The sequence below is a fragment of the Cucurbita maxima genome, unplaced genomic scaffold, assembly GCF_002738345.1.
Source record: "Cucurbita maxima cultivar Rimu unplaced genomic scaffold, Cmax_1.0 Cma_Scf00269, whole genome shotgun sequence".
Taxonomy (NCBI): Eukaryota; Viridiplantae; Streptophyta; class Magnoliopsida; order Cucurbitales; family Cucurbitaceae; genus Cucurbita; species Cucurbita maxima.
The window spans coordinates 1-14,614 of NW_019272285.1; the positions used below are offsets into that span (position 1 = coordinate 1).

The 14,614-nt window shown below is 36.7% G+C and overlaps 3 protein-coding genes across 3 annotated transcripts; 1 reads left to right on the plus strand and 2 right to left on the minus strand.

The window, feature by feature from the left end:
* The first annotated feature begins 1,208 nt into the window (after nucleotides 1–1,208).
* Nucleotides 1,209–3,395, plus strand: LOC111474201 (translationally-controlled tumor protein homolog). Its single transcript, XM_023119399.1, has 5 exons — nucleotides 1,209–1,358; nucleotides 2,043–2,116; nucleotides 2,276–2,404; nucleotides 2,537–2,694; nucleotides 3,019–3,395. The coding sequence occupies exons 1-5, from the start codon at nucleotides 1,331–1,333 to the stop codon at nucleotides 3,134–3,136; spliced, it is 507 nt and encodes a 168-aa protein (XP_022975167.1). The 5' UTR covers nucleotides 1,209–1,330; the 3' UTR covers nucleotides 3,137–3,395.
* Nucleotides 3,396–3,676: 281 nt separating this feature from the next.
* Nucleotides 3,677–6,189, minus strand: LOC111474202 (universal stress protein PHOS34-like). Its single transcript, XM_023119400.1, has 4 exons — nucleotides 5,810–6,189; nucleotides 4,983–5,077; nucleotides 4,055–4,176; nucleotides 3,677–3,967 (listed from the first exon to the last, which is right to left on the minus strand). The coding sequence occupies exons 1-4, from the start codon at nucleotides 5,973–5,975 to the stop codon at nucleotides 3,877–3,879; spliced, it is 474 nt and encodes a 157-aa protein (XP_022975168.1). The 5' UTR covers nucleotides 5,976–6,189; the 3' UTR covers nucleotides 3,677–3,876.
* A 959-nt stretch (nucleotides 6,190–7,148) lies between these two features.
* Nucleotides 7,149–14,305, minus strand: LOC111474200. Its single transcript, XM_023119398.1, has 12 exons — nucleotides 13,913–14,305; nucleotides 13,175–13,358; nucleotides 13,001–13,069; nucleotides 12,815–12,913; nucleotides 11,352–11,431; nucleotides 10,432–11,245; nucleotides 9,472–10,163; nucleotides 9,167–9,251; nucleotides 9,028–9,079; nucleotides 8,865–8,914; nucleotides 8,044–8,091; nucleotides 7,149–7,858 (listed from the first exon to the last, which is right to left on the minus strand). The coding sequence occupies exons 1-12, from the start codon at nucleotides 14,167–14,169 to the stop codon at nucleotides 7,682–7,684; spliced, it is 2,607 nt and encodes an 868-aa protein (XP_022975166.1). The 5' UTR covers nucleotides 14,170–14,305; the 3' UTR covers nucleotides 7,149–7,681.
* Nucleotides 14,306–14,614: the final 309 nt, after the last annotated feature.

A 14,614-nucleotide genomic window follows, 5' to 3' on the forward strand; every position in this document is an offset into this window, starting at 1 on the left:
ACATGAATGCCCCTGAGAGACAGGGCTCTGTGACTGGTGGGATGAAATATTGAAATTTCGAAATTGCCCTTCATGGCTTCTTGCTTTTATTGGTTCAGTGTCGTTGTCATTGAGGGCATTTTAGTCAGTTTGTATCCCCCGAAAAAGTTGCTCCATCAATTTTTTTGTTGGACTGTGGTGGGTGGTAGGTAAGATAAGCCGCCGTCGGCAGCTACGCTGTGGTGGCCTTAAATTCTTCGTTTATGAACATTTTCCTCCGTAGATTTCTCAATTTTTTAAAGAAAACAGATCGGAATCTTATATCAGCTTTGTAGAGTGAGATGAGATCTGGATGTTTCTTAAAAGCTTTGCTGTTAGCCGGCGGTGATGGCTGCCGACGTCTGTCAGAAAATCATGTGACAGCAGAATCTACATGCCACATCTGCTAATTTAGAGAATGATTATGTATTTACCCTCTCTTTATATGTTCATGTTCATATGAACCTGAGTGGTTTGCAGATGAGAATTTTGATCTCTACATAATTAATTAGTAATATATATATATATATATATATATATATATAAATAAAAGATCTAGATCTTCTTGACATTTATAAATAAAATTTAACAAAAAGTTTAATTAATATTTTAAAAATTAAAAAAATTTATTATCCTTATTATCATATTATAAAAGAAATAAAATAAAATAAATTTAAAAAATGTATCATTCAAATTAATTATAAACAAATTACGATTTTTAATTAGTTGTTAATTTTAAGAGTTAAATGGATATTTCATAAATTTGTAAACGAAATGATCATTTTTTAATTTTAATTGATATAATAATTAGTTTATGTTTTTTTTTTTATTAATAAACTTAGAGGTATGATATAAAATGTATTTTTAAATAAATTAAAAAATATAAATATGATAAAATTCTTTTAGCTTGTTACGTTGTAAATAATTTTGTAGGAAAACTAAAAAAATTAAATTTAAGTTTAAGAAAAATTGTTATAATATTTATGATAAATTTAATTATCATATTATTTACAATTATGTTTTAAAATTTTAAAATTTATTATATTATTTTAAGATAAAAAACAAAATTATTTTATATTTTACATTTCTAGTTAAAATAAACCTAACAAATATTATTTTCTAAAAAAAATATTGAAGGGTAAAATAGGAATATGATAAACTTGAATTATACCTTTTCAAGAAAACCCTATTCTATAAATTCGTTACACTCTCCTGATTCTAATTCTCTTGCGCTCTTTGCCGTATTCTCTCGCCCCTCTCTCGCCCCAGAACAATTCTTTTTTCAGGAGCTCCGAGAGTAAATTGGGCAATCATGTTGGTTTATCAAGACCTTCTCACTGGTAAATTTCTTTGTTGTTTTTGATTTATGGAGGTTTGTTTTGGTTATATAATTATTTTTTATTCATGTCAGGGAGGTTTTCCATTTATGTTATGGTGGTTTGTTTAGGTCATAGGGCTTCGATTTTCCATTGTCGCAGCTTTTTATGTCTCTGATTTCTATGGATTCTTTGGTTAACTTTCAGATCTGGAACATATTTGTGATTTCTATCGATTTTGCTTTAGCTCGTAGTGATCTGATTTATGAGATAGGGTAACAAAATATGCGGTATCTTTTGGTTAGCTTTTGTGGGAGAGCGATTGTGGCTCTCTTGTATCAGCTTTCAAAATATGCGGTATCTTTTGGTTAGCTTTTGTGGGAGAGCGATTGTGGCTCTCTTGTATCAGCTTTCGAATTTGAATGAATATTTACAGTACTTTGAATCAGTATGTTATGATTTTGGTTTATTGTTGAAGAGTTTTGTTTTTGGGTCGTAGAATCTGAGATTAGAGTTGAGAGCTTCGGCTGTCTGCTTTAGATAAGAGTTTTGTTTTTGGGTCGTAGAATCTGAGATTAGAGTTGAGAGCTTCGGCTGTCTGCTTTAGATGATTTGATGCTATTGTTAGTAATATTTTTTCTAGTTTGGTGTACATGGATTCGTTCCCTTCATTGGTGACAAAGCAATTGTTTTTAATTTTGATTTCAGGTGACGAGCTTCTCTCGGATTCGTTCCCATACAAGGAACTCGAGAATGGAATGATCTGGGAAGTTGAGGGAAAGGTCAGTAGATTTTGTTTATTGTATGCTTTTTCACTTTTTCATGGAAAGAAAATGTCGTGTCTTAATGCTACCGAGTATATAATTACTGAAACTAAGTGTTAGCCAAATTGAATTGAGTATTCAGCACAATACTTTAGTACTTGAATCATTATGCTGCAGTGGGTCGTTCAAGGAGCGGTCGATGTGGACATTGGTGCAAATCCTTCTGCTGAAGGTGATGGTGAGGATGAAGGGGTTGATGATCAAGCTGTGAAGGTGGTTGACATTGTCGACACCTTCAGGCTTCAGGTAGGCATACCTTCCGGTTAAGACATTCAAGGATTATTGCAAGTTTTTAATTTAAGGGCATACTTGGGAGTGATTTTAAATCTTTCCCAAACTTGACCTAAATCTATTTTTCTTTCCACTTTGGGATTCCAGGAGCAACCTACCATGGACAAGAAGCAATTCATTGCATACATTAAGAAGTTTATCAAATTGCTGACACCTAAGCTGGAAGGAGAGAAACAGGAGGCATTTAAGAAGAACATTGAAGGAGCAACTAAGTTTCTGCTTCCAAAGCTCAAGGACTTCCAGTTGTAAGTACTTCCCTTTGTTTAGGCTATCTTTTATTGGCATTACATCTTTAGAAATAGAAATATTTGAACTCACTCAACATAGCAAACCAAATCTTACAATTTGTGATCAGTTTGGTTCTTTGTATTTTAACATTGCTCTCGAACACCCTTTTTTGAATCAATATGTGATAGATGAAACTTGACTTTTGGCGTTCGAGCTTTTAGTGCTTCTCCTAAAAGCAGCACTTACAGAACCAAGTGTTTTTAGAATTTACAATGTTCTCAAAGTTTTAAGTTTTCTTATCATTAGAATGATTCCTAATTGTATTATATGTTCTTTTGCAGCTTCGTGGGAGAGAGCATGCATGACGATTCCTGTATCGTGTTTGCATACTACAGGGAAGGAGCCACTGACCCAACATTTTTATACCTTGCGCCAGCTTTGAAGGAAGTCAAGTGCTGAGAGAACAGAACAAAAGATTTAAGCAGAATGATTCATGTTGCACTCTTTGTTTCAACTATATTTGCCTTTTTCTCTTGACGTTTGAATTTGGATAATTTGGAAGATTTGGGCTGTTTTTGTTTTAGTTTGTTCTCTGGGGTTTCCTTGTTTTGACCTAATTTACTGGGAGTGTATGTTCTGGTGAGTGCAAACGTTAGACTCTATTTATAAACCTTAGTCAATCTCTAGTTTTATAATATTCTGCTTTAGTTATCTTCAAGTAAGCCTCTTTTATTGTGAGATTATTTTGGGGTTGTGATGTTTTAGTTAATATGATGTTTTAGTTAATATTTGTTCTAATCAGATCTTAATTCGCAAGTTTCAAATGTAAAAAGTGATTGGGGCCATAATAATTGATAGATACTTTTTGTCACCTATATCAGTACTTTTAGGTACCTTTACTTGGTGTATCATTAACAACATTATTGAATGTCTGATGAACGCAAATATGTTAGTCTCCTCCATGAAATTATTATATTAATCCACTCGAACTAAGATAAAACTTTAGCTTGTTATTCAAGATAAATTATTCCATGATACTTGATAAAAATAAAAATTGTCAATCAAGACAAATACAATTTTCACCAAAAAAAAGAAACCTAATTTTTAAAGACAGGAACAAGATGGAATCAACGGAGCCTAAGACAAGAAATCCTGACCCGTTCAGTGACCTTTTTATTCTCTACAAAAATAGATTTGGTTCACTCCATGGGTTTGGGTGGCCTCTTCACAATCATAACAGAGCAATGGGCATGGTGAGCACAGTAGGCACTTACACTGCCCAGGTTCATCCTGTTCAAGAAAAACAATTTGAATCGATCACTTGGTTCTTTCTTACTAGGATGGATATTTCAATTCTTATAGTAAGGGGAGTCTTACCCTTTCACTACTCCATAGTTATGACTTCCAACAACCAAAAGGGACGCATGGTGCTTTTCTACTGCATCACACATTACATTCCTGGCATCACCCTCCACAACTTCAGTCGTCACGTTTTGGACCTACAAAGGCAGAATATTATCTCCATGAACATGCTAAATGGGTATGCTACAGATTTTGCACAATAGATGGTGCTCCTATTTCAACTTCATATAAGAGTAATTAAACAAAGTTCAAACACCTAACTTATTATAATTTAATCTAAAAGTAATTGAAGAACATAGGGGAAGATCTAAAAGTCTTACCACTTGATCCACCAATCAAAATATATGTTTAATTCAAAAATGGAACCTATAATTTAATCTAAAAGTAATTGAAGAAGGTAGGGTGAAAGTCTTGCCACTTGATCCATCAATCAAAATGCATGTTTAGTTCAAAGACCGAACTTATAATTTAATCTAAAAGTAATTGAAGAATGTAGGGTGAAGATTCAGTCTTACCACTTGATCCACCGATCAAATTATATGTTTAGTTCAAAGACCAAACTTAAAGTTTAATCTAAAAGTAATTGAAAAATGTAGGGTGAAGATTCAAGTCTTACCACTTGATCCATCAATCAAAATATATGTTTAGTTCAAAGACCAAACTTAAAGTTTAATCTAAAAGTAATTGAAGAATGTAGGGTGAAGATTCAAGTCTTATCATCGATCCATCCATCAAAATATATGTTTTAATCAATGGAGAATGAAGTTTTTAATCAATGGGGAATGAAGTTTTGTAAACAAGTAATTCAATCATCAATCAGAAGAGAAGATTAAGAGCAATGCAATTCAGGTCCCTATTTGGGGAACGGCTTTTTAGGTAGCCAATTCTAGCTGGAGATTAATGTGGTGTAATCATAAATTTTTTCAATGAAATTGGAAGTTACCTTGTGTTCAATGCATATTTCCTTGGCTCTTTGGACAGTCCTGTTACCAATTTTCTTCAAATCTTCATCTAGCAAGGGCAAAACATTCTCGGCGCCTGTATTTCAACATTTTGTTACAAACACGATAACCGTTCTGGGAAAACGTTATAAATCATTTACAGAACAACACAACAAGGTAGAATAAGATTTCTGTTCAATACCATCCCCAAATGGATCATTTCCATTCAATACAGAACTCTCGATTCGCTTCAACTGTACACAGCAAAACCCAAAATAATTTCATTCTCTCGTCACATCTCGATACTCAAACTCAAGAACATCAATGAGTTCAGTTTTGACTGTGTTTGATACCATCGTTCATGAATCACATCAATTCTCACTTATTCTTCAAGTTCATTGCATCGGAGCCAAATGGAACAACAAGAAGATCAATAAACTCAAAATAATTTCATTCTCTCGTCACGTTTCGGTACTCAGAAACAAGAAGATCAATAAATTCAGTTTTCACTGTGTTTGATACCATCGTTCATGAATCAACATCAATTCTAACTTATTCTTCAATTTCATTTCATCGGAGCCAAATGGAACAACAAGAAGATCAATAAATTTCATTCTCTCGTCACAGCAAAACTCGAAATAATTTCATTATCTCATCACATCTCGATACTCAAAATCAAGATCAATAAATTCAGTTTTCACTGTGTTTGATACCATCGTTCATGAATCAACATCATTTCTAACTTATTCTTCAAGTTCTCATTTCATCGGAGCCAAAAGGAACAACAGACTCTTTAAAACCAAAATAGAGATCAGGAGAATCGGTATACCTGGACCGGAAATTGCAAGAACGCTAGAAGGAGGTGGTTTAGCGTGGACAATAACAAGATTGTGAGGAATATCGTTAGGGCCAAAGAAATGTTGGAGCATCCACCTCAAGGCGTAGAAGCTGTGCTCAGTCTCATCGACGCCAATCACCAGCACCTTATCAGCCATTGTCGAACAAGTTGAGAAATCTCCACACCGTGAGAAAACTGATCGATCGAAACTTACAGAAACGTTCTCTTGATCTATAGAAAACTGTCTTACAAATTATGAAGGCCACATGAGATTGAGAATGAAATTGCATTCCAAGAATAGTGAATCATTCGTGGAGAAATCAGTTGAGATTCTGAAGGATGGCCACATCATTCGCCACACCTGGACGGATCCGATTATTAAAATCATTTATTAAAATATTTAGTGAATGTTTATATTTTTATTGAATTTATTTGATATTTTATTTTCAATTAATTTTTAACACTTCAGAAAAAAAAAATATTATATTAACTAAAAACTTTGCAGTTTTGTTGATCATTCCTGTTGCCAAAGTTTTTCTCATTCTCAAACTTTGGATAAGTTTGAGCTTCCGACGCCTTTTTTTTCTTGAGACTTTTCGAGTGACCTTAGCCTAAATTTCTTGACGAGCGTAAGGTCGATATAATACATGAAAAGTTATCTATACAAATACATATTCAACATACTTTCGAGAGACCATTTAACTCCTATTCGAGTGTCAATTACCTTGTCTTGCAATCATGCATGTTTTCGTGAGGTATTGTGTTGAGATAAGCTTAGTTCTATTCGAAGCATAATTATCATAGTTGGTACCAAGTTTTATAACGTTTAAAAAGTCGGGTCTTTACATTAAGACCCAACATAATTATCATAGCCATTTTTTAAAATTTTATATTTTCTTGGAGGTCTATAGTTTATACAAATAATTGAATTACATATGAACCATCATTAATGTGTACAATAATTACTAATCTTCGATTAATGACAGTGAATTCATAAAATTAACTTAAACAAACGAACTATGTGGTGTTTCATTGGATTAGTCGGAACTATGCGGTATTTCATTAAATTCTGATATCAGCTATAACAACCCGCCATTAACCATAAACTAGTTTATGCACAATTCGACTAATCTCACAGGACAACTATCTGACTCGTGAACCTTAGCCCGATAAAATTTGAAAACAATAATCGTGTATGGAATACGATGGGAAAACAATGACTGTAATTACTAGTTAAAGGACAGGATTCATATCCCTAATGTTCTTGAAGAACTAGAACAATAAGGATTAAGAGATGATCTGAAAAGAAGAAAGAGATCCAGGCTACAGATTATCAAAGCCAAAAGAAAGAATCATGAATAGATTCAATGCTATATATATCTGGGATTACAATCCTTGTTGTTCTTGATCAGGCTACAGTAATACACAGTAAAGATGTGGGAAATTTGGTTGGTCTCTTGAGAAAAAAAGAAAAAAAAAAAAAAAAAAGCTCTTGAAGTTTAAAAGAATGATTCAAATTGGTCTCTGAAATGACTTTTTCGTTAGTGAAACTAATGAAGATATGACTGAAGAAGTAAATGATGACGTGTCTATGTTGTTCTTCCTTACAAGCTCAGAAAAGCCAACTAGGATGCCACGTAATGCAAAAATGAGGATGCCATGTCACTTTTTCATTAGTTTCACTAACAAGAAGCTAATGTCATAGACCAATTTGAACCGTTTATCAAGCTTCAGAGATTAAACGTTCCCATTTCTCAATCCTTCAGACCAAATCCTAAAGTGCATTCTTCTCAAAGATGTGTGTTATTGACAGGCTAAACTTTAGAGGCACCATTGTAAGACCAAATGTATGCATACCTTTGCTCAAACTAGCTGCACAACAGCAGCAACCCTCAGGGCTCCATGTTGAAGAAAATCGGCAAGCTCGTTGAATAGGAGAGCCGTCCGCCAACCCCATCCCTTGGGAGCTTTTGGTAGAAGAGTTCCTGCTTGTTTGAAGTTGCCAAACACCATCACCTCCCTCTTTGATGGACATATCAACTGAATGATTGAGGAAAATTGTGAGAATGTGTTAAACCAAGTGTTCCCTCTTTGATGGACATATCAACTGAATGATTGAGGAAAATTGTGAGAATGTGTTAAACCAAGTGTTCCAGTATAAACTTGTGCAAACTGTTGGGAACTAGAGTTGTATCCCATAGTAGGTGGTTTATTGCCCAACATACCTGATATCGCGCGGTGACTTTTTCACGAGAATCCACAAACATATGGACCTGAAAAATGTAATTGTCAATTAAGAATGTTGGTAGACTATTTGCTTTAGATAATTGCATCAATCTAACCATGTGAGATCCTTCATCGGTTGGGGAGAATAATGAAGCATTCTTTATAAGAGTGTGGAAACCTCTCCCTAACATATGCGTTTTAAAAACCTTGAAGGGAAGCCCAAAAGGAAAAGCCCAAAGAGGACAATATTTGCTAGCGGTGGGTTTGGGTTGTTACAAATGTATTGGAGCCAGACATCGGATGATGTGCCAGCAAGGAGACTGAGCCTCGAAGGGGGAGGACACGAGACAGTGTGCTAGCAAGGACGCTAGGCCCGAAGGGGGTGAATTGGGGGATCTCACATCGATTGGAGTAGGGAACAAGTGCCAGCGAGAACGTTGGACCCTAAAGGGGGTGGATTGTGAGATCTCACATCGGTTGGGGAAGAAAATGAAACATTTTCTATAAGGGTGTAAAAATCTCTCCTTAGCATATGCGTTTTAAAAACCTTGATGGGAAACTGGGAAGGGAAAGCCTAAAGAGGACAATATCGGCTGGCAGTGGGCTTGAGATGTTACAAACAACGTCAATTCTCTAATTTTAATTCAGGAATCAAAGCATCAGCCAACTAAGTGGTAAATGTTTAAAGAATAAGAGATCTTTATTACTCATGTTGCACCATTTCCAGATTAGATAACTGGGATTGAGGCTGAAAGAATAAGAGATCTTTATTACTCATGTTGCACCATTTCCAGATTAGATAACTGGGATTGAGGCTGACCTTTCTCAGAGAATCGGATATTTCCGCCTTCCGCCTGTGAAGAAATAATCCTGAAATAATATAGGAACAAGTTCAGTCAAGGGAAGTATTAAACACATCAATACCAGGAAAAAGGGAGATTTTCAGGTGGACGATGGTCGATCATCTTATAGCAAACAGTTACCTAGCGTTCGGCGTCCTTGAGGGTCTTCATCGTTAAAAGCCTGAGCACTAACCTATAAAGTAAAGGAAATAAAGTCTGTAAGATACTAAGAAACAGACATTCCAGTAATACTGAGTAGAGTAACTGCTTGTATTAGCACCTTCCATAGAGAACCAGCATAGAAAAACTCAGGTGAATGCTTGACTTGGCCATCACTAAGTCTATGAACGTCCTCAAATTGTACGCTGAAAACCAAGGATTGATTGTAAGACTTGGCCATCACTAAGTCTATGAACGTCCTCAAATTGTACGCTGAAAACCAAGGATTGATTGTAATTTTGAGTATCAAACTGGTCCAAAATCCTTTATTTTATAAGCAAGAGAAGCTGAGAACCTACCCAAAGCGAAAAGGAGGGAAGTGACTTAAAGGCGTTTTCATATCTAAAGCAATTGTACTGTTTTCACCCAAAGCGAAAAGGAGGGAAGTGACTTAAAGGCGTTTTCATATCTAAAGCAATTGTACTGTTTTCATTCTCCCACTCAATTCCAAGGGCATGATCTGGAGCTTGAAGCATCTGAACAGGAATACCAGTGGCACTTGGACCTGCCATGGAGGTTCCAGATATTCTGCTTTGCAGTTCCATCTCATATCCTCTCTCTGTTGGTTCTCCCTGAGCATTCATACCGCCGCTTCCTCCTTGGCTCAAACCAACCAATGCTGTCAATCCATCTCCTGACAAGTCCCCACTGTGCTCGGCTCTAGCCTCTGAATCATCATTAGCAAGCGACTGATGACAATTTCTGTTGCCCATGCCAATAGTTACACGGGAGAAGACAAAGCGTGTTGGAGGCCAATCACTCGCTGGCACAAAAGTGGCTCCACGTCCAATTCCAGCAAGCCCTTCAATTGGCCCCCTAACATGTACTCGGACAGGTTTAAAAGGGCCATTTCCTTCACCTTGAGAAGATTCTGCAACATATATGTTGCCCACACTTCCAGGAGAACTATTCTGATCATGCTCATTGATATAATATCCCGACGCACTGACTCCGCGTGCAAATGCAAACGGCTGCCTGCATGCACATGCTATACTTGTAAGGCAGCAACTTTTGCATGTATCAGCAACAATCTCTTGTACCCTTTGCCTTAAAAGCATCTGCAAAAAAAAAAATTTACAATTAAAAGAAGCTAAGCTAATGTCCAACAGAATCACAGGCAATAAACCTTACAGATCTGCTAATTAAACTAAGTGTATATATAACTATTGACATCCCAACTTGTGGAGGGAAGCTGAAAGCTCAATTCAAGCAGGAAAATTTATAACTCACTACATATGAAGTACCAGTTAACTGACTAAACTCCTCAAAGAAATTTTAGCAGAATCAGAGATACATAAAAGAAAAGGTAATATTTAAACGTCGAACCTGCAGCCAAAGACCATCGTTTACAGCTTTGCAAGGGAAACCGAACTCCTCAAGTTGTTTTCTCATATTGAGAAGAGCTTCAAAAGTCATATTGCAGTACAAAAGTGAACCCCCTTCAAATAAATTATCAAACACATCATAATCCTCTCCCCTTGCTCCTAAGTTGCCTTTCGCGTAACTTTTAAGCTGCCTTCTACCTACGACCCTGCCTCCCCATGAAACAGCAGGCATGCCGCATCTTCCCCAATCATTTGAAGGGAGTCCATTGGTAGAAGAGTTCACAGAGGCACAATGGCTTGTTTGGTCCCTAGTAAGCCAAGTATTGTTATCCAGTTGATAGCAGCCTTCTTCTGATGGCCCTTCCATAGCAATCCCACTTGCACCAAGTCCACTTACTCCAACAGTAACTGGTAAATTAATATAAGAACATGAGCTTAAAATTCCATTCATCCCGGAGAATGAATTATTCAAAGATGATGACCCTTCTGCGTTGCACAAAAATGGTGCTTCTAAATTTGACTGTGAGTATGTAGCTTGTTGCATCTTCTGTTTAGAGCTGCAAGCCCCTGTTTGGAAGTCAACCACACAGTCGGGAAGCTGAACAAGAAGATTATGAGAACCTTTATGGACCTCTAGGCCATCTTTCAAACTTAAATGTCCTAGCTCAGATTCCAACCCTACATTAGTGGAATCCATTGAACGATTTTCCCGTGTCTTGGAATTTTCGATCTCAGAACTGGAACAAACTGGTTCAGAAGGTTCCTCCTTGCAATGGGCCCCTTTAGCAAGGAACGTAAACAATGCAAGTTCAAACCTTTTGATTAAGACCAAAAAAAATATCAGAAAAGAAAATAAATAAACAGATAAGAACTAAAAGTTGTTAACAGCAAATCATATGCAGAGATTATCATATCCTTTACCGTCTCTCTTCGCTAGGAACCCATAATTCATCGGATGTCAGCAGAGCATACAACGTCTGAGATGAAAGCTTTGGAAGTACCTATTCACAACAAGCATAACAAAAATTTAACATGATGTAGCTCCTGAGATGAAAGCTTTGGAAGTACCTATTCACAACAAGCATAACAAAAATTTAACATGATGTAGCTCAATTTTAAATTAGCACCTACAATATTTGTGAAATCAAAGTTGGTATCCCCTATTGCCAACCAGAAAAACACTCATGTTCAATGAATGTAAAAACCACAGTGGTTAAGTGCCATTCTTTTCCAGAAAAAAGAAAAACACTCATGTTCAATGAATGTAAAAACCACAGTGGTTAAGTGCCATTCTTTTCCAGAAAAACGTGTGCCAGGAAACGATGTGTGAGATCCCACATCGGTTGGAGAGGAGAACGAAACATTCTTTATAAGCGTGTGGAAACCTCTTCCTAGCAGACGCGTTTTAAAAACCTTGAGGGGAAGCCCAAAGAGAATAATATCTACTAGCGGTGGGCTTGGGCTGACGCGTTTTAAAAACCTTGAGGGGAAGCCCAAAGAGAATAATATCTACTAGCGGTGGGCTTGGGCTGTTACAAATGATATTAGAGACAGACACTAGGCGATGTGCCAGTGAGAAGGCTGAGCCCTAAAGGGGGTGGACAAGAGGCGGTGTGCCAACAAGGACGCTGGGCCCCGAAGGAGGATGGATTGGAGGGCCCCACATTGATTGGAGAAGAGAAGCCAACAAGGACGCTGGGCCCCGAAGGAGGATGGATTGGAGGGCCCCACATTGATTGGAGAAGAGAATGAGTGTCAACGAGGACGCTGGGTCCCGAAGGAGGGTAGATTGTGAGACCCCACATTGGTTGGGGAGGAGAACAAAACGAGGACGCTGGGTCCCGAAGGAGGGTAGATTGTGAGACCCCACATTGGTTGGGGAGGAGAACAAAGCATTCTTTATAAGGGTGTGGAAATCTCTCCTTAGCAGATGCGTTTTAAAAACCTTGAAGGGAAACCCGAAAAGGAAAGCCCAAAGAGGACAATACCTGCTAGCGGTGGGCTTGGGCTATTACACGATGTCTGTATTATATTATCTACACACTAAAAATATAATATAAAACACAGCAAAATCTAGTGTTATAATCAAAACACCCACTAAAATCTTTATATATTTCTTTTGAATATAAACTCGAGATTAATTGACCAGTAAGGGGACTTGAAGACACATCCTTCCTTTATGAGGAAGAAGTATCACCAACACAATGCATTTCCAAATCAACATGTTGAAGACACATCCTTCCTTTATGAGGAAGAAGTATCACCAACACAATGCATTTCCAAATCAACATGATAGATGAACTACAATCCTCACACTTGGATAAACCCAGTGAGAAAGAAGAGGAAAGCATGAAAAAAAACTATGATAATATAACTCAAAATACCTCTTTCAATTCCATGGCACCACTTTGACAAAGGTAACCCCAGCAAGCGTTTCTCACCCGTTCTCCGTGTATTCCATAATCTTGGCTCTCCGCAAACACCTGAACCAAGTAAAGTACATGTACAAAATATGTGAAACTAAGGGATAGCAAAAGGAATAAGACACATCACTTTTACATTCTTAGAACCTGATAAACCAGGAAATTTGAAGTCCACAGTTCGGCTATAATAAAATCTGTACATATCGCACACAAATCCTGAAAGGAAAAAAAAAAAAGAAAGTATAATACTAAATCAAATCCAGAATATGATAAGAAAAATATGACAAGAGGATGTCGGTAACAATAACATTACGACGATACCTGAAGGTCAAGAAAGGAAGCAGCAGCAAGAACACGAAAAGCATTATTGTCATTCAACTTAGGATGATGTCCGTACAGATATGCCAACGCCATAGCAATTGCCTCCCCATTGACATTCTTATCATCAACGTGCAAGGTCAGAACAGGAGCACTGGCCTCTTTCCATGGCCCATGAAGCATATTCCTGCAAGTCATAATGTAGGCTATTGATGTTGCAGATTCAAAATCCATAACAGCATATCCACTGATTAATGAACTATCATTAACTGTAACTATGGATCAACTAATCATTAAGAATTACAGCATATCCACTGATTAATGAACTATCATTAACTGTAACTATGGATCAACTAATCATTAAGAATTTTAAGAATTTAACAACAAATACAAGATAACCAGTAAAACGCCTGGAAATTAACCAATGACACCAAATCCATGAAGCTCACACAAAGAAAATTTCCATTTCTCAAGGAAAGCTCCACCACAATCAAACTAATAAAAAAATTAACACCAACATAAAAACAGCCAAATAAATAGAATAGGTCGATCCCAACAGTATCACACAAGAACTATCATTCAAAAGTCACACCCGAGCATGAACGAAATCAATGAATTATCGAAAACCCACAAACAAACAACTCCATATTTGCCCAAATTCAACTAATCCAGACCTGAAGTAAGAGCTGCGCGATAGAATTAAGCGATGAAGGCGGTACGCCAAATTCAACTAATCCAGACCTGAAGTAAGAGCTGCGCGATAGAATTAAGCGATGAAGGCGGTACGTGGAGCCCATGGCGTGGACGATAATGTCAGAGAATGCGCCAGAATTAAACCCCTCAATCTGGATGTGGTCGCAAAGGGAGGTGAGGTTGCAGTCCAAGGCGCGGAGCTCGGTGGTGCTCCGGTCATTGTCGGCATGTTGAGACGGCGGGATGGTCATCTTCATCGCCGAGCTGTATGAATGTGAAGAAGAATATTGGGCTTCCATACGCATGAATCTCAGAGAAGAAGAAGAAGAAGAAGAAGAAGATTATGGAATGTTGATGATGATGATCAAAGACATTGTTGTTACAGAACCAATGACGAATGTAAGGGGCCGATTCCGGATTGCTTGCCCCCTTGATATGTATTTGTTTTTGCAAAATAATCCTTTTTAAAACATTATAATTACAATAAGGTCCTCCTCTAATTTATTAACAACTTTTTACTTAATTCAAATTATGAGATTATGTTTGTTTACAATTTTATGCAGTTTAGATATATGTTTAAAATCATTCAAGTTTGACATGATTTATGCAAGTGATCCTAATTACAATCGAATTGGTTTTCGAAATATTTCTTTTCTCTCGTATAAAAAAAAACTCTATAAATAATAATTAAAATTTTGGAGATCTCAAAAATCAATTTAGGGTAATTTCTCCTTCAATCCCCAAATTAAA